This window comes from Bos taurus, chromosome 4 (assembly GCF_002263795.3).
Source record: "Bos taurus isolate L1 Dominette 01449 registration number 42190680 breed Hereford chromosome 4, ARS-UCD2.0, whole genome shotgun sequence".
In the NCBI taxonomy this organism is placed as follows: Eukaryota; Metazoa; Chordata; class Mammalia; order Artiodactyla; family Bovidae; genus Bos; species Bos taurus.
This window is the reverse complement of record NC_037331.1, coordinates 100,879,060-100,897,898: the sequence shown is the minus strand read 5'-3', so window position 1 is coordinate 100,897,898 and position 18,839 is coordinate 100,879,060. Positions and strand designations below refer to the sequence as shown.

At 41.0% G+C, this 18,839-nt stretch overlaps 1 protein-coding gene and 1 long non-coding RNA gene across 7 annotated transcripts in view; one reads left to right on the top strand and one right to left on the bottom strand.

The window, feature by feature from the left end:
• The window catches only part of PTN (pleiotrophin), a 109,550-nt gene extending 97,375 nt beyond the window's left edge, over positions 1 to 12,175 (top strand). For 2 of the 4 annotated variants that reach the window (XM_005205790.5, XM_005205789.5), the window contains one exon: positions 11,421 to 12,175. In XM_005205790.5, coding sequence (XP_005205847.1) covers positions 11,421 to 11,473 — 53 coding nt within the window. In that variant the 3' untranslated portion in view covers positions 11,474 to 12,175. 4 annotated transcript variants of the gene reach the window in all.
• LOC112446425 (uncharacterized) lies at positions 6,841 to 14,290 on the bottom strand. 3 transcript variants are annotated; one of them, XR_009494267.1, is made up of 3 exons: positions 13,030 to 14,290; positions 10,828 to 10,935; positions 6,841 to 7,560 (listed from the first exon to the last, which is right to left on the bottom strand). It is a non-coding gene; the product is annotated as an uncharacterized lncRNA (long non-coding RNA). The 3 variants fall into 3 exon arrangements; XR_009494268.1 differs by having other exon boundaries at positions 6,841 to 7,376; XR_003034414.2 differs by having other exon boundaries at positions 6,841 to 6,987.
• Between the last annotated feature and the right edge of the window lie 4,549 nt (positions 14,291 to 18,839).

Sequence of the window (18,839 nt, the reverse complement as noted above, 5' to 3'; positions counted from 1 at the left end):
CTTCATGTTGTGTATCTGCTTTCATCTCCCTTGGTAAATTCCATGTTCAGAGGCTCATTAGCTGTGTACACACAAAACAGCTATGTAATAATTAGTATCAAGGAAGGCTGCATAATAGAACAATGTTTGCACTAATTAGATACTGGGTTGAGGGACCTTCTTTTTATTTCCCCCTGAAGCTTCTGCATTTTTCCTTTCTAACTTCTGGATTGAGAACTTCTGCTTCAAGTTTTAGGTTACAGCTATTATCATCAGCATTTCTTGAGTGTAACAAGAGTAGTTGCTGTTTACTGAGTATGATGTGCGTCTGTGCTCAGTCGCTGCAGTCGTGTCCGACTCTTTGTGAACCTATGGGCTATAGCCCTCCAGCCTCCTCTGTCCAAGGGATTCTCCAGGCACAAATACTGGAGTGGGTTGCCATGTCCTCCTCCAGGTGATCTTCCCAACCCAGGGATGGAACCCACGTCTCTTATGTCTCCTGCTTTGCAGGCAGATTTTTTACCCACTGAGCCACCTGGGAAACCTGGAAAGGCATTATACTGAGCCCTTGGCACGCACTGCCTCACTTGGTCCCCACAGCAGCCCCAAGGAGTTTGGTTTGCATTTTACAAATCAGGACACTAAGGTTGCAACATGCACAAGGTCACTAACCAGTGAAGGGCCAGGCTTGAAGTCAAGAGAGTCTGTGTCCAGAGTTCTTCTCTATTATACCAATTCTTCCTAAATTGCTTCCTATGGGATCTCTTTAGGTATTCTAAAATAACTGAATAGTTTAGGTTTTTGTCCACCCTTATGGCAGAAAGCAAAAAAGAACTAAAGAGCCTCTTGATGAAAGTGAAAGAAAGTAAAAAAGTTGGCTTAAAACTCAGCATCAGAAAACTAAGATCATGGCATCTGGTCCCATCACTTTATGGCAAATAAATGGGGAAAACAGTGGAAACAGTGACATACTTTATTTTGGGGGGCTCCAAAATCACTGCAGATGGTGACTGAAGCCATGAAATTAAAAGGCACTTGCTCCTTGGAAGGAAAGTTATGACCAACCTAGACAGCATATTAAAAAGCAGAGATATTACTTTGCCAATGAAGGTCCCTACAGTCAAGGGTATGGTTTTTCCAGTGGTCATGTATAGATATGAGAGTTGGACTGTGAAGAAAGCTAAACGCCGAAGAATTGATGCTTTTGAACTGTGGTGTTGGAGTAGACTCTTGAGAGTCCCTTGGACTGCAAGGAGATCCAACCAGTCCATCTTAAAGGAGATCAGTCCTGGGTGTTCATTGGAAGGACTGATGCTAAAGCTGAAACTCCAATACTCTGGCCACCTCATGCGAAGAGTTGACTCCTTAGAAAAGACCTTGATCCCTGATGATGGGAGGGATTGGGGGCAGGAGGAGAAGGGGACGACAGAAGATGAGATGGCTGGATGGCATCACTGACTCGATGGACATGAGTTTGAGTGAACTCCAGGAGTTGGTGATGGACAGGGAGGCCTGGCCTGCTGCGATTCATGGGGTCGCAAAGATCGGACATGACTGAGGGACTGAACTGAACTGAGACAGCATATTAAAAAGCAGAGACATTACATTGCCAACAAAGGTCCATCTAGTCAAAGCTATTGTTTTTCCAGTAGTTATGTATGGATGTGAGAGTTGGACTATAAATTAAGCTGAGCACTGAAGAATTGATGCTTTTGAACTGTGATGTTGGAGAAGACTCTTGAGAGTCCCTCAGACTGCAAGGAGATCCAGCCAGTCCATCCTAAAGGAGATCAGTCCTGACTATTCATTGGAAGGATTGATGCTGAAGCTGAAACTCCAATACTTTGGCCACCTGATGTGAAGAACTGACTCATTGGAAAAGACCCTGATGCTAGGAAAAATTGAAGGCGGGAGAAGAAGGACGCAACTGAGGATGAGATGGTTGGATGGCATCACTGACTCAATGGACATGAGTTTGAGTAAACTCTGGGAGTTGGTGATGGACAGGGAGGCCTGGCCTGCTGCAGTCCAGGTGGTCATTGCAAAGAGTTGGACACGACTCAGTGACTGTACTGAGCTGAACTCTAAAACATTAGTATAAGTATGTTTGGGGTCATTTACGATTGAGCTGCATCAGATACTTTTGACTCAGCTTTTCTTTGTATAATAACCACATGGGAGCACATAATAACTTTTAGTGCCACTTTTCTCCAATGGGGGTCCTTAAAGGGGCTGACTTCCTCCAGAGTAAGATACAGCAGTGCCAGGCACCCCGTTACACTTGGTGGCCTCCCAGGCTCCACCCAGGGCTGGCTTTGGGGCTACCTTCTCTCCACTCTGAAATACTCGTGCTTCCCCAGGATCCAGGGCACCGGTGGGTGCCCTGGTAACAAGTGGTGGAGAGACGCTCTGCATGTTCCCGGTGACTCCAGCCAGCTCTGCCGCATTGCACAGCCTTCAGCAACCTACAGGGAAATCAAAGCAGGCTGGCTGTTGCTCAGCTCAAAGAGGCAAGGGGAAAGAAAGACTTTTTCTAGAGGAAAATGCAGTATTTATAGAAGAGCTCATCAGAAATCCAAAGAGCAAGAAGCAGGTAAACATTTTCCCAGTGTCCTGCTGCTGGGGCACACAGAGGGCAGGGCCCAGAGCTGTTTACCACAGGCTCACACATTCTTGGCGCTCGCTCTTGCAAGGTGAAAATAATTCCAGGGATGATTTTCATTCTACAGAAAAGCTTTATTTTCAGACCTTTGCTGACATGCACCAGAGTAATAAATTAAGCTGCTATGAAGACTGCTGTTTAAAAACATGTAGAGAAGTTGCCTGGAAAATCCCATGGACGGAGGAGCCTGGTGGGCTGCAGTCCATGGGGTTGCTAAGAGTCAGACACGACTGAGCAATTTCACTTTCACTTTTCACTTTCATGCATTGGAGAAGTAAATGGCAACCCACTCCAGTATCCTTGCCTGGAGAATCCCAGGGACGGGGGAGCCTGGTGGGCTGCTGTCTCTGGGGTCGCACAGAGTTGGACGCTACTGAAGCGACTTAGCAGCAGCAGCAGCAACAGCAGAGAAGTTGAGGAGAGTCTCTTCAGACCTACTTGCTGCTGCTGTAGACAGAGCATTGGGTGCGTGGAGGCAGGGTGGAATTGAGTGTTGTTGAAACACAGCTCAGCTGCTCTAAATCTGGAGGTGTGGAGACCAGTGATGGATTAATGTCTGGAGCAGCTTGAAACCACACATATGCATACAGTCCTACCGTGTACAGTATCAAAGTCACATATTCAAATGATGTTAATTAAAATCTGGGGGACATTTAAAAAAATAACAATAAACTTAGGTATATTTTCTGCAACTAATGAGGGTTATCTGAAGGATATACAAAAAGGACAGCTAGTGTTATCTAGTTCACAGATGTATTCGTTCACTGTCTGCTATAACAAAGTACCACAGGCTGGGTGGCTGAAACAGCAGAAATTAATTTTTTCACAAGGTTTTAGCAGGATTGATTCCCTCTCAGTTCTGTGAGGGAAGAGCCTGTTCCAGACTGCTTTCCTCAGCTCATAGATCGCTCTCCTCTTCCTGGGGTTGTCTGTGTCCAAATTCCCTCTTACTATAAGGACACCACTCATGCTGGGGTAGAGCCCACTCTAATGACCTCATTTTAGCCTATTTACCTCTGTAACAACTTTGTCTCCAAGTATGTTCACACTCTGAGGGGTTAGGAATTCAGTAGGAATTTTTGAGGGGGACATAATTCAGCCCATCACAACTGATTCTGATATATACATACATATATATATAATGTATGTATATATATTTATAATGTGTATACATATATAATGTATACATATATATATAGGAACCAAAAAAATATAAGAGCGAATTAAAAATGGTTCATGGAGCTGTACTTACTGAGTTTTTAAATATTCTAGAGTTCAAGCTTTTCCCCTTTTCCATAAATCATAATTTGAGTTTCCAATAGCACCAGTCATTAAATATTAAACATTAGATATGATAATAGAAAAATAATGATGTACTTAGTGGGCACTACTTATTGTTTATAATAATATATTTCATTTCTGACTTAGGCTACCATATAATTTATAACATTTTATAATAAGGTAAATTTTCTACCTATGCCCTCATTATTGCAGAAATAAAGTTTTAAACATTTAAATATCATATTAGAAAGAAGTATTCTTTCTGCTTTTGATGTAGAAGAGGTCAGTTACTCTGTGTGGGGGGGTCACTGTCAAGAAGTGTAAGGTGTTGAGAGGGGCCTGTGGACTGAGGAAGGAGCAGATGCTTTGCTGAACAGAAGCAGCCTAGACATTCATTCCACCATCTGTGGTTGTGTGTGTCTTTCTGTGTATGTGTGTGTGTGTTAAAGAGACAGAGACACGTGGATTTAAGTATATCCTCTATTCTAGCTGACTTATAGAGTTCTTCAAGGTAGGTAGGGAATGGAGATAGGGCCGGCAGGATTGCCAAGAATGACAGCATCCAGTGACTGCCAAACCACACACACACACACACACACACACACACACACACACACAGGCACACACAAGTCTCTAACACAGGTATCAGAATTGCGTGCTATTGAGCCCACAAATATATATGGCCATAATTATGCCAACATTCTTAAAGCTACCTACATAAAATTACATATTCTTTGCCAAGTTTTATTTGCTTTAGCTGTATTTGCCTCTCTTGAATTTTCTTCAGTACTTAAACACTTTTTTTGGCCAAAGGTGAAAAAAACAACGTAGCAGCTGAATATGAATACAAACATACATACCCACAACACACACAGTTTTTTGTTTTCCTTCTGTAACTGTATACAAGTGAGAAAACCCTGGATTAAAGGACATACAGATGAAGTATCTCTTGATTCCTATCTTCATCGTTCTTCTCTCTCATGACTCTCAGAGGAAAAGTCCACAAACATTTTCAGTGGTTTTTTTTTACATTTCCAGACACATGAATAGGCGTGACTGATACATAAGGACAGTATGAATGAGCTGAGTTAAAAGAGGGGTTTGACTTGACGACTCTTGTCCTGGTAAACCCATGTGCATAGGTCAGACCTAGGAGTGACCCCAGCACACTCGCTTCTACCCTACCAAGAAAGCACATCCTAGAGAGGATTCCTTTCTTGATGGGTTGGAGAAGCCAGTAGTGGTCTCAGCTTTTTCCTTCAAGGAGGAGGAAACAGAGAGATAAGAGGGAAAAGGGGCTGAAAAGAGGAGGCTCTGGGTGAAGGGAGAAGAGATTCGTTTACTGATCCATGGGGAGTTGCTTTGGAAAATAGCTGACCTGCTTAGGGACATTTACTAAACTTGCTCTGGGTAGTTGATGAAATAATTTCCTCATCTCCACTAAACCCTCTGTTAAGTCCACATTACTCACCACGCTTTCATAGCTGAACTTGCTATTTTGAGGCAACACAGTTAAGTGTTGAGTCACCCCTAAGTGAATGCGGGCAGACAGAGGTTGCTCAAAGGTTCCTGACATGCTTAGTCTGCATTTTGACACAGAAGTATACTATTTTTAATGTACTGTACTTGATGTCAAAAGTAAACTTGTGTAGAAGGGCAGGTAGTAGAGAGGAGAGTGGTTGGTGTTGTTATGAAATAGACTTGAGCAAAAGGAAGGTGGGCAGTGAGGGAAAGGGCAGATATTAGCACATCACTGAGGAGCAGCCCTATGAAGGTGGATATATATAGTGGGATGTATATATTCCATACGGGCTTCCCAGGTGGTGCTAGTGGTAAAGAATCTGCCTGTCTGCCAGTGCAGGAGTGGTCAAGAGATGTGGGTTCAATTCCTTGTTTGGGAAGATCCCCTGGAGGAGGGCATGACAATCTACTCCAGTATTCTTCCCTGGAGAATCTCATGAATAGAGTAGACATTAGGGTCTCAAAGAGTTGGACACAACTGAAGCTAGTTAGCATGCATGCACGCATATATTCCACATATAATTCTAGAAGTATTACAAATGTATTGAGTCCATAAAAGAAGAAATGGCATGACATTACAAAATAAGAAATTGAAGAGGAAACAAATTATTACACAGATGTTGGACTGAACCATATCTGAGAATAATCAGAATTAAAAACTAAGAGATGATACTTTTGATTGTTAAATATACAGAAATTTCTTCTTGTATTGTGCCACTTGATAGACACGACCCCCATTGAACCTGAAATATTGGGGAATTCAATGAACGGTGCCATGGCGGGAAGCCGAGCCAGCTAGTACCTAGATCCCTGGTGGATCACCGAGCTGTATGTTTACAATTCAGCAAGCCTTGTTATAAAGTTCAGAAACAGCTGGGAAGGAATTAGAGATTTCCAGGTGACTAGGCAGCTGATTCTTAAGCACAGGTGAGTTCCTTCAAATAGGTTCATGAAGTATTACAAACGTGTTGGTTGTATCCAGACTTTGGGGCTTATTTACATGGTTGACAGTAACTTGATCCTTTTCCTTCACTCAGTTTTCATGATTTATTGAATGAATCTCCACAGGTTATATTTAGGACTCTCTGTGACACACTACCCACTGTCCTTATCCACGGGCACTCTTGACCTCTAAAGCTTTGGTGTCCATTTCTGAGAGTTCATAGCTTCCTCTTATAGGAATTCTATCTCTTTAGAAGGTAAACATATTTTCCTATTTTAATTAACAGTTCCTCTCATCAGTGTAATGACCCAAAGCCATTTTATTTGAAATAGTAGCAAAGAGATGTTGACCCAGTTAAAATCTAAGCCCCTCTCATATCATTTCATCTCTTAATTTTCTTTCATTTTCTATATATGCCATAGGTCATCTGAAAAAAAGAAATCAAACCAAGACATTTTGCTAAGAAAATGAGATTACTTTATTCCAGAATTTTCAACTCTTCTGCTTCTTAGAATGCCATCTCCTCTCAAAGTCTTCAGAAAAAAATCTGTGATGTCTTTCTTTCAATTCCCACTTACAGTCTTATTTCTTCTAGGTGTCCCTAATAATGGAAATGGGAGTGGGTGTTTACTTGTACTAACCACATGACGATCCTATTCCTAAAAGGACCTGTGGATGGGTGGAAAAGAGACGATGCATCCTGTTTGATGATTTGCCTTTTGAGAAGGAGTTTGCTGTGATCGATTCTTTTTTTAAAATTCGTATTTATTTATTTATTTGTTGCTGGGCCTGGTCTTCATTGCTCTGAGCAGACTTTCTCTAGTTGTAGCGAGTGGGGGCTACTCTTCGTTGCAGTGTATGGCTTCTCATTGCCGTGGCTTGTTGCAGAGCGTGGGCTCTAGGCACGCAGGTTCAGTAGTTGTGGAGCAGGAGCTTAGCTGCCCACTGGCATGTGGCATCTTCACTAACCAGGGATCGAACCTGTGTTCCCTGTATCGGCAGATGGATTCACAATAACTGGAGCACTAGAGCATCCCCGTGATAGCCTTATATAAGTTGTTGATAAAAATTTAAATTTGTACTTCCTTTCAAGAAAGAAATACACCAGTACATACCTAAAGCTTTAAAAATACTCTGTTCTTTGATCCAGTAGATCCTCTGTTAGTAATGTACACTAGGGCAAAGTTTAAACAAACAGTGATTTGTCTGCAAAACACACATTGCCTCATTCTTTATAATAACAAAAAATGGGGACATGTGGGAACACGCCGACTGACCAACAAAAGAAGAAAAGTAGGCAGAGATGTCATAAAAGAATGCTACTTGGTCATGTCTCAAAGTATATGCAATGGCAGGGAAACTAATATAACAGAATTTTTCATATAATATATTCTATCAACTGTCATTATGTTCTTAAAGTATATTACATTTATTGGCAGAAAGGAAACATAAATAGAACTGTTTGCTGGAAGTGCTATCTCTATATTGTGAAACCATGGGTAATTTTTTTTTACCATATGTTTCTTTATTTTTATATAAATAGGTATTACTCTTAAAGCTGGAAAACTAATACTTTTTAAAAAGAATGAAATAACTCCGAGAGGAGAAATTCTCTCCCCCCTCAGGCTAAATCTACCACAGACATACTTTTTCTCTATACCGATTTATTGTCTTTTATGTAACATGCATCTGTGATGGTAGCAAGAGAAATAGGGACTGAAGCCATAAAAATAGCTGCCACATATCCATGATCTTTGGGGCTTACCAGGTGGACCTAGTGGTAGAGAACCTGCCTGCCAACGCAGGACACTTAAAGAGACATGGGTTGGATCCCTGGGTTGGGAAGATGTCCTGGAGGAGGGAATGGTGACCCACTCTAGTATTCTTGCCTGAGAATCCCACGGACAGAGAAGCCTGGTGGGCTACAGTCCCTAGGTTTGCCAAGAGTCGGACAAGACTAAGATGACTTAGCACAGCCCAGCACAACACAGACAGGGTAAAGCTAGAGAGGATGTTCATCAGTTTTTGAGGCCATAGAGATAAGCAGTGACAAAGGTCACTAAATATATATAAAGGTCACAGTGTGAGAAATCAAATTGACTATGCTGCTAAGTCGCTTCAGTCGTGTCCGACTCTGTGCGACCCCATAGACGGCAGCCCACCAGGCTCCCTCGTCCCTGGGATTCTCCAGGCAAGAACACTGGAGTGGGTTGCCATATCCTTCTCCAGTGCATGAAAGTGAAAAGTGAAAGTGAAGTCGCTCAGTCGTGTCCGACCCTCAGCGACCCCATGGACTGCAGCCTACCAGGTTCCTCCATCCATGGGATTTTCCAGGCAAGAGTACTGGAGTGGGGTGCCATTGCCTTCTCCGAAATTGACTATAGACAAATACAAATTCTTTCCACTACCTTTTACTGAAGACTCCTCATTTTATCTATTTAGATTGAACCCAGAGTGGACTTAAGGTGTGTAGTGTGTCAAAAGAATGCCATGGTGACTTATTTGTCAGTTGCATTAAAAATATTGATTGATATTGTGCAGATTTTATGGGCAATTGCTTAGTTTCTTGGTATTTAATTGTTGTTAAATACCAATTTAGTGGTATTAAAATTTAATGGCATTAACAACCAATAATGGTTGTTCATTGATGAATATAAAGTAAATGTCAGGCTCAGGTAACAGAGAGAGGTGCTCTTGTTTTTACCAAGGACAACTGAGGAGAAATTCCAGTTCCCAAAGTGTTGCCTACATTACTTAGATCAAATAGTTTCCAATATTCAGAATAACTTTAAGCTTTATGAAATAAAATTTTACCAACACCTGATGAGTGTGGGATTCATTTACTTACATATTGAAATAGGGACATGATAGCCAAAACATGTGAACTGTTGCCCCAAACATCCTCTCCTGGAGGCTAGAGGATTATAAATTACTGAGGCTTCCCCAGTAAGGGATTTGGAGAAAATGAGACGAGGGAAATAAGAGTTATATTTCAGCTGTCATCCTAGATTATTCCCTGAGGATACCATCTTAATATACAGCTGTTACTTCAAATGTCAACCAAAGACTGGGGATTATTAAATGTTCAGATATTATTTGTTCAGAAACTGAACAGAAAACCTTATTTGACCTTAGAGGTATCTTTAAACTTGGAAGTTCTGGTCATCTCACCTATAATAGGTCAAAAAAGAGACATTATAATGACAAGTAGAAACAGAGAGAGTGAAAAAGTGTTACTTCAGTATGGAGAGGGAAAAAAAAATCTGAGGATGTTTGTGAACAAAATGAATACTTTTGAGCAGCAACATTTTTGCAACTCCTGACCTAATTGTGTATGTTGCACCCTTGAAGCTTGAATAAAGGAAGTTTAGCACAATGGAGAAGGCAATGGCACCCCCACTCTGTTACTCTTGCCTGGAAAATCCCATGGAAGGAGGAGCCTGGTAGGCTGTAGTCCATGGGGTCGCGAGGAGTCGGACACAACTGAATGACTTCACTTTCACTTTTCACTTTCATGCATTGGAGGAGGAAATGGCAACCCACTCCAGTGTTCTTGCCTGGAGAATCCCAGGGATGGGGGAGCCTGGTGAGCTGCCGTCTCTGGGGTCGCACAGAGTCAGACATGACTGAAGCGACTTAGCAGCAGCAGGACAATTACTTTGTACAGAAATACTACTACGCCTAATATATAATGGACTTCAGAACAATCTGAAGAGATGGTAAGGATAAGAATGGAAAAAGTTCAAGCTCTGCTTAAGTATAAGCTGAGTTTTGTATACCACTTGTGGTTGGGGTCATGTCCCCTCTCATCATAAACCTCTGACCCTCTTGGGCACGTGCCCTGTGATCCCATGAACAAGTCCCTACTGGCCACTGTTTCTGTCCTGATATTCCTCATTCAATGACCTGCTCAGTGCAAACGTCTTGGTGATGACAAAGAATATTAATCCTATAGAGCAATCACCCCCTTGTTCTTATAATAAGTGCTAACCTTTATTGCCATTTTATTGTCCCATGTTCTGTTCTCAGTGGATCTGATACAACTCATCGAATTTGGATATGAACCCAATGAAGTGGTACTATTCGTATGCTCATTCACAAGTGAAGAATCTGATTCACAGATATACAACTTTCTCAGAGTCTCACATTAACTTAGTGATAGAGTCAGAATTTAAACTCCAGCAGTCTGGCTCCAGCCCCTAACCCATACATGTCTGCCACTATGTGGACTGAATGGGGAAAGTATTTAATATCTGAAAAACACTTAGCAATATCCTTGCACTCGCTAGCCTGGTGATGCTGACCATTCTCATCTTTGGAACCAAAGCTGACATGTCCTATTCCATACTGTTTTCTCCTAGGCTTAGGAAAAGGGAAATGACAGATGACTGAATGGAAAAGGATGAAGTCTTTTGGTTTAAATCCTAATAGTTTTACTTACCTGGTTTAGCCCAGGTTGGTCCATCTTACTTGCTTCACCAAGGCTAGGAGTCTCTGTAGAGTCAAAGCTCCATGTTTGGTAGATTCAGAGGTGGTCCTTCATCTGTGACTAGGTGGCCAAATGTATAAACAGAAGACACATCAGGAGAGGATACCTCAGGAGCAGAAGCACTTTGAAAATGATAACAGGAAAAAAAAGCTTATCACCTGTCCCATGGAAAGGCAATGTGGGAAGTGAGGGTCTGGGAGAGCGTTGGTAGCTCTCCATTGAGCAGTGTATTCTCTCAGAGAGGCTGGCTGTGTTTCAATTTTCTAAGTGAGACCCCCAGACAGTATGTTGTTTATCAAATGGGGGCAACCACTATGAAACCAGGCATTTACAGGTGTTCACACAGGAAGCTGTATTACTCCTGCCTATGATCATAGGTGCACTCTGGCAAAAGCACGTGCACACACACACACACACACACGCACACGTACTTTGTCTATGCATTTAATCATTTCATTCCTGGCCATTTATAAAAGTGGCTCCCTCTCTCATAGCTTACTAATGTGATACTTTTTCCTCTCTTTCTTTTATTTTAATCACAGCAGAATCTAAGAAGAAGAAAAAGGAAGGCAAGAAACAGGAGAAGATGCTGGACTAAAAGCCACCACCTTCCGTGGACCATGAAAAGGACATCAGCAAACAGGATCAGTTAACTATTGCATTTATATCTACCGTAGGCTTTTTATTCAAAAATTATCTATAGCTTAAGTACACAATAGGCAGAAACAAAATGAAAAGAAAAATTTTGTAGTAGCATTTTTTTTAAATGTATCAATATACCATAGTACCACTAGGGACTTATAATAGAGGACTGTAATCCTATTTAGAATGTTGACTTATAGTACATGTTAAGTGATAGAAAACTGAGGTAAGTTTTTTGAAGTTATGTGATATTTTACATTACATTTTTTTTTTACATTTTTTTCTTTTGGCAGCAATTTAAATGTTATGACTATGTAAACTACTTCTCTTGTTAGGTAATTTTTTTCACCTAGACTTTATTTCCCAATTGAGAAAAATATCTACTAAACAAAGCAGCAATAAAATATGATCATCCTATTTGAGGAAAATATCTCTTTTTCTGCCAGTGGATTTTTAAAAAATTGTAGTCAACAAAATGAGGGGAGGGTGGTCAGAGCATGTCCTAGTTCAATGTTGACTTTTTTTAAAAAAAAAGAAAGCATTAGAACATGAAATTATTTCACTTTGGCAGAAATATTTGTTTTTTGATGAAATTATTTTTCCATTGGAGGAAAAAAAAAAGACGAGGAAAATAAATCAAGGTGATGCTGAAAAAAAAGATGCTTTTGTGTGCAATAATTTGATATTGTAAGCCTTCTCTCTTTGTCATCTATGTTCCCCCAGCTCATCTGTTAGCAGAGAGAAATGATCATACAAACTAATTAAATCATTCTTGTGCACAGATGTTGTAGAGGGTTGACACAGCTGTAGATGTAGGTCTGTAACTCTATTTTAAACTTTCTATCCGTATATAATACGTTGGACTGGTGCTACCGAATTAAAGTTCCAAACTAGTCTAGGGTTTGGTGGAACAGAAAAATGCTCTTCTTCTATTGAGTTTGGACTTTGTCATTGTTCAGTCACTAAGTCATGTCTAATTCTTTGTGACCTCGTGGACGGTAGCACACCAGGCTCCTCTGTCCTCCACTGTCTCCCAAAGTTTGCTCAAATTCATGTCTGTCAAGTCAGTGATGCCATCTAACCATCTCATCCTCTACCACCCCGTTCTCCTTCTTTCCCAGCATCTTTCCCAACATCAGGGTCTTTTCCAATGAGTGGTTTCTTCACATCAGGTGGCCAAAGTATTGGAGCTTCAGCTTCAGCAGCCCTCCTTCCAGTGAATATTCAAGGCTGGGTTTGCATATTAACACCAGGCATAATGGTTGCTTGTTACTGGTTTCTATAAACCAATGGTTCCTACTCTATCTCTACTATATGAGTACCACAGACTAGATATGCAAATAAATCCCTTATCTTCTGGGCTCTAAACACAGTTTTTAAGTAAATACAACTATGCTTCTATTATTCAGAGAAATAACACCTCAGAAGTCAGCTGGGATTAACCTCAAAGTATTTCTCTTGAAAAATCCACCTTTACTTTTAAAGGGATAAGACTCAATAAATAACACTTACCTATCAAGATAACTCTAAGTCCACTTTCAGAAATGACGGTTTCAATACCTTTCAATAAACTAATTACAAACTGGTCTAATGATGCAGCCAAAGTGCCTTCAAAGTTGAAATATTTTTGTCACCTGGTCAAAGACTCCACTTGAGCTAGGAATGTTGACGGGGTCCATATCTCCCCACTAAATCAAAGCCAACTGCCAGTGGGCAGTAGAAAAAGGAATGAATCTCTAGGCACATATGTGGAACAATTTATAGACTGGTGCTTAATAAGAGCAGAGTACCTTGTAAAGTGCAAATGCAGAAACATGAATAGTGAATGCAGTTCTTTTACAGGTGAACTTTAATAGGCTAAAGGTACTCATGGGGATGGATGGAGGGGATGAAAGGGAGGCATTATCCTGACTGGGTTTTGTTGACAGCAAAGACTCTGCAAGGAGAGGCATGGTGGAAAAGCCTGAAGAATGTTTTGTTAGCCTCTCACCTAATATTGCTCCTCCATCATCATTTAGCCAAAATAGCAGCCCATGAATCAGTAATGAGCTGAGGTGAACTAGAACACAATCTCCCACAGGAAAAGCAGTCCTGTAAATAATCATGGCATTCCCTCTTTCTTTAACCTTACGACATGGCAGGAAGCCAAAGGCGCTCTGCTGTGTGAAGGGTGATTCTTAACACATCATACACTAACTCCCTGATTTTCTGTGAAGGCAAGGGTGCGGATGCTAATCTCCACTGCATAGAGTGTGAAATACTTAAATTCTCAAGAAGTATTCCATCCCAGCCCCAACTTTAAACACCTTGCTAAATCTTACTGAAGTATTGAAAACATAAATACAAAAGGACAGGCTCTGAAAATCACTGACTTGACAAATAGGAAAAGAAAGACCATTTTCAGTATTTCATAGAGTGCCCCAGCAAGCTCTCTCTTCCAATCATTCTGAGTTTTATGAACTTATTTATCCTTGTGTTCTTTAAGCCTGGAGGAAGGAAAGAGAAATGGAAAGAAATCAGCTATGTTTCCTTAAAGGACCTTCGACTGAAGAAAGTTTTCTCCCAATTACCAAAAACAGTCTTCCAGTTACCAAACGTGTCCTTATTCAATATGGTGACCATATCCTTCACACTTGGATTTTGACAGGCTTTCTTATTTGTCCTGATTGTATGAATCCTATCACACTATATTCCTAGAATGACATCATAATGTCTTGTTAATTCTGTAAGAATAGAACTCCAAACAGAATTTAATGCTCTAAATAGTTATCAAGTTCTACTAAATTGTGGAGGTATTAAAAAAAAAAGAACTATATAATTTCATTTATGGGTCCTTGACCATACAAAGCCTTATTTAAGAAAAGAAACATTACAGTCCTTTACCCGCTGAGAAGACAGATTTCTTTAGGAATAAGAGATAACACATATTTTCCCATAATATGTAACTCTTGGTTCCATATATCTGAAAGTCTGAAATTGTTTCATAACTTCTTTGGTTTAAATGAAAAACAAAGGTAAATATGCTTTAGGAAGCACTGAATGAGGCAATATAAAATACTATCTTTCACCAATTGAATTATTTTAAAATAATTTCCAAACATAAAAATTCAAATTTTATCAACCTTTAGTTGTGGGATTCTCTAATGGAGTGAAACAAAGGGCTTTATTCCCATTAACTTTCTCCAGAAAATAATGCAACAGATCAGCATCCTTAGATGTGCAATATTGACGCATTTGATCTCAATCTCTTTTTTCTCTGGCTTGCTTTTAATTTAATTAGTTTTAAGCCTTAAGCTTTTAAAAGTGAAATCAATCAGAAGGCGAGAGTGTAGAGAATCATGTTCCAACGCTTCTCATGTAAATTCAAATTTTAGATTCTTCTTTGGAGTAAAACAGGCTCCTCACTGTCTACAAGCTTATTTCTGAGTTACAAAAATTCTCTCCATGTTTTTCCCTATCTTATCATGTTTTCCTCCTGCATTCTCGTACTCAGTCTGGGCTGCCAGAGGACACTTTTTTCTTGCATCTGGAAATTTAAGCAGCAGACAACTTATTTAAGCAGACAGTAATGTCTCCAGGTCTGTCAAATAGATGCATTTTCAATCTTCCAGTACTTTCAAAGAAGACAGAATCTTGGAATACATTTCCATAAAGGGTAAGGAGCATAATGTTATTCAGAGCATTTAGCAAGTAATACCTGCCTCATACTTATTGGACTTTAATTCTCCTAGAAATAAAATATAGGGAACATTTTAATCAGAGAAAAACTTGTCATGATCTTAGCAATCCATCCCCCCCCTCAATGTTTCTCTTCTTCCCAGTCTTTCAATTTTCCAAAAAAGGCACCAGAAGTAAAGTAAATGTTCAGTCCTATTAGGGTCACAAGTAAAATCATGTCATTCAAGAATATTTCAACACAAATGAATGCAAACTGACATGTGTTCCATTTTTTTTTAATTTAAAAAGAAAAATAAAGAACAATTAGCTCTTAATATCTAATTTCTATAATATAATTTTTAAAGGACAAAACCTTGACCAGCAGAACATTGATGTATTTAGATATATATATCTCATTACAACTACAATATTAAATTGTTAGTAGTATTGGCCAAGGTTATATGCTCATGCTCAGTCACCCAGTTGTGTCTGACTCTTTGCGACCCCATGGACTGCAGCCCATCAGGCTCCTCTGTCCATGGGATTTTTCAGGCAAGAATGCTACAGTGGGTTGCCATTTCCTCCTCCAGGAAATCTTCCTGACCCAGGGATCAAACCCACGTCCAGTACTGCAGGTGGATTCTTTACTACTGAGCCACTGGGGAAGCCTAAGAGGGTTATATATCTAGGTTATTGCAATGTATTTTCTTTTGTTCTTTGGAAATGTTCATGGAAGCCATACAATTTATGTTAGAGAATGACAACATGGAAAATCCTGACATCATGTAGTTAAACTGTGAATGGAGGAATACCTTACAGAGTATAAACATGTAGTGACTGAATCCATATATGCAACTTGCTCTTGGTGGAGATATAAAATATTACATAAAATACATTAATTGCAATGAATCATTTGTCTCCTGTCTTTTGGTTGTCAGATCCATCAAATACAGGAGAAAGAAATCTTCAAGTATCTTAGTTTATGAGATTCTTGGAGAATTACATGAATATCTCAGTTGCTGTAAATGACCAACAGATTGAGATGCTTGCAATAAATGATATAAATTTTAGACTTCTAAGTCCAGAGTTGTATGCTTTTAAGGTGGTCATAGCTAATAACTCAGCTTCTCATCAGTTTCATTAGAGATATGCCAATCTGCTATCTTGCAGCAAGGAGGAAGGGAGAGTTTTTAGGGGTCTATTCTGGGATGTGGTCAGGAAGAAAATGGGCAAGTTGTGTGTAACTGTTCTGATTAAGAATTCCTGAAGTCTCTGAATTCCTTCCCTCTATATTAAGCTAAAAAATATCTGGCCATTTAAAGTAGATTTCTATTGGCACCATTTGGTTTATGAGTTAAATTTGGCAACTTAACCAACACTGGAAATTGAACCCAGACTCTGGTGAAGGCATCCTTATCAAGAACCTTGATCATATCGAAAATGGGATTCCACACTCCTAGAAAGTGCATTTCTAAAGCCCATTTGAACAAATTTTATTCTATGATAATTATATTGATTGAGATTAATTCCTAAAAATCTTGTTGAATATATTTCCCCTTCCAAATTCTGATTATACATTTCATCCCATAGTCTCTGTTTAGTTTAAATTCATTAATTTATGCTTTCCTGTGTACAAATTGTTTATTAAGTGCTCAGCACAGTTACTGGTGCCAGGGGTGCAGCAAAGAACAAAATGAGCTGCCCACCCCCACCCGGACCAAACTCCTGTTTTCATGGAATTCACACTCTTGCTGGAAACATGTTTTGGTTACATCCCACTGCATACAAAACCACCTAGTTCATCTCCTGCCTCTCCTGGTGGGCTGACTGGACTCATCTGGACTCAAGTGCTTTTGTTCCGTGTGATGTTAGTTTGAAGGGCTTGGATGTCCAATGTCCAACGCAGCGTCCTCTTGTGCCTGACCTCTTAGTGGAAACAGCTGGAGAACTGGAGTCAAGTGGGCCACTGGAGGGCTGGGCCTCTCAGTTTCTCCATGTAGTCCACGGGCTCACTCTTTCCGCAGGGTGTTGTCTGTCTCTACAGAGTCTACCCAGGGGAGTTACCAGCCTTTTCACGGGGTAGCACAGAGCCCTCCCAAGCACAAAGTCGGAAGTCAGCATGCCCTCTGAAGGCTTAAGCCTGGAACTGGCTCAGCATCCTTTCTGACAGATTCTCAAGGTTCAAATGAGTTGCAGAGCTGCCCAGATTCTCCAGGAGGGGGACTACCCGAGGGAGTGAGTCCCAGGAGGCGGGGTTCACTGGGGACTATGTCTGGGAACAAAGGACACAAAAAAGTAAAATATATAGTGGATGGTAGTTAAGTGCAACAGAGAAAATAAAACAACAAAGGGCAACACAATATTGGGCAAGTGTTGCAATTTCAAATATAACATCCAGAGGAAATCTCCAGGAGGAGGTGACATTCAAGCCCCCAAAAGTTGGAAGGAGGTGAGGGAACAAGTCAGGCAGGTGTGGGAACTTCCCTGGTGGTCCAGTCGTTAGGAATCCGCCCTGCAGTGCGGGGGACGCAGGTTTGATCCCCGGTCGGGGAACTGGGTTCCCACACACTGTGGAGCAACTGGGCTCACGCGCTGCAGCAACTGGGTCCACGTGCCATCCTCGCTGGCAGGAGAGTGTGGCAGGAGAGACGGCAGCAAGGGCGGAGAGTGCAGAGGCCTGCAATGGGAGCTCCCAGCACCTGAGCAAGAACAGGGAGCCTGGGGTGAAGCAAGCAAAGGGGAGAGGGGTTAGAGATCAGGAGGGTCAGGGGACATGAGGTCAGTACCAAGGCGCTTTGGCACCACAGGATCCATTCAATTTCTCCTGTGGGGGACTCTGCTTCCTCAGTCAAGGAGGGGGAGGGCAGACCAGGAATGTTGGCAAGAGCGCCGGTGGCTCAGGTTTCTTCAGGCTTAAATGTTTACTAATATATCTGCTGCACAGCTCATATCCCATTATTTCCCTCGAGATCTATGCAAGATACATGGCAGTATTCTCAATTGCCTTGATGTAACAAGCTGCACGGTCCATCTCCAGTTTGGTTTTCATCTGTCTCAGCCCCGTGACAACTAGTAAAAAGAGATGCATGGGGCATGGGGACAGGAAAACTCTGGATTTTAGTCCGTGCCTCCCAGTGAAAATGGTAATATTTGAGGTCACAGTTCCCTCAGTTTCATTTATCCAGAAACCAGATAAACAATCACAAAAGCCAACAGTTCCTAGAAGTTTCACCCACAGTGTTCCAGGCAGCCCCATCCATGACCTTATTTCCCAGCTCTCCTTTATATGACTTTAAATTTCCCGTATCAGAATTTTAATGTCGGTGCCATTGCTTTTTATGATATTTTAGCTTGAGAATTGATTCCACATACACCAGTCATCTCGGGGTGGGGGAAGGTCTGTGCCCTATTCTGTACCTAACAGCCTCCCTTTGCTTTGTGCTCATTTCTGCATCCTTCAGTGTTCTTTGGTTACAAGCAACAGAAACTGCTATTCTTGAACTGAACTGTGTGTGTGTGTACACACACAAAGGAATTCCTTGAAAGGATATTGAGTAGCTCAAAGAATTGAGTGGAAGAGCCTAAGGAAGGATAGAGGATCAGAGGAACATTGAGATAAAGACACAGACACCTAAGAATTCCTCACATGCCTCCGTTCCAAACTC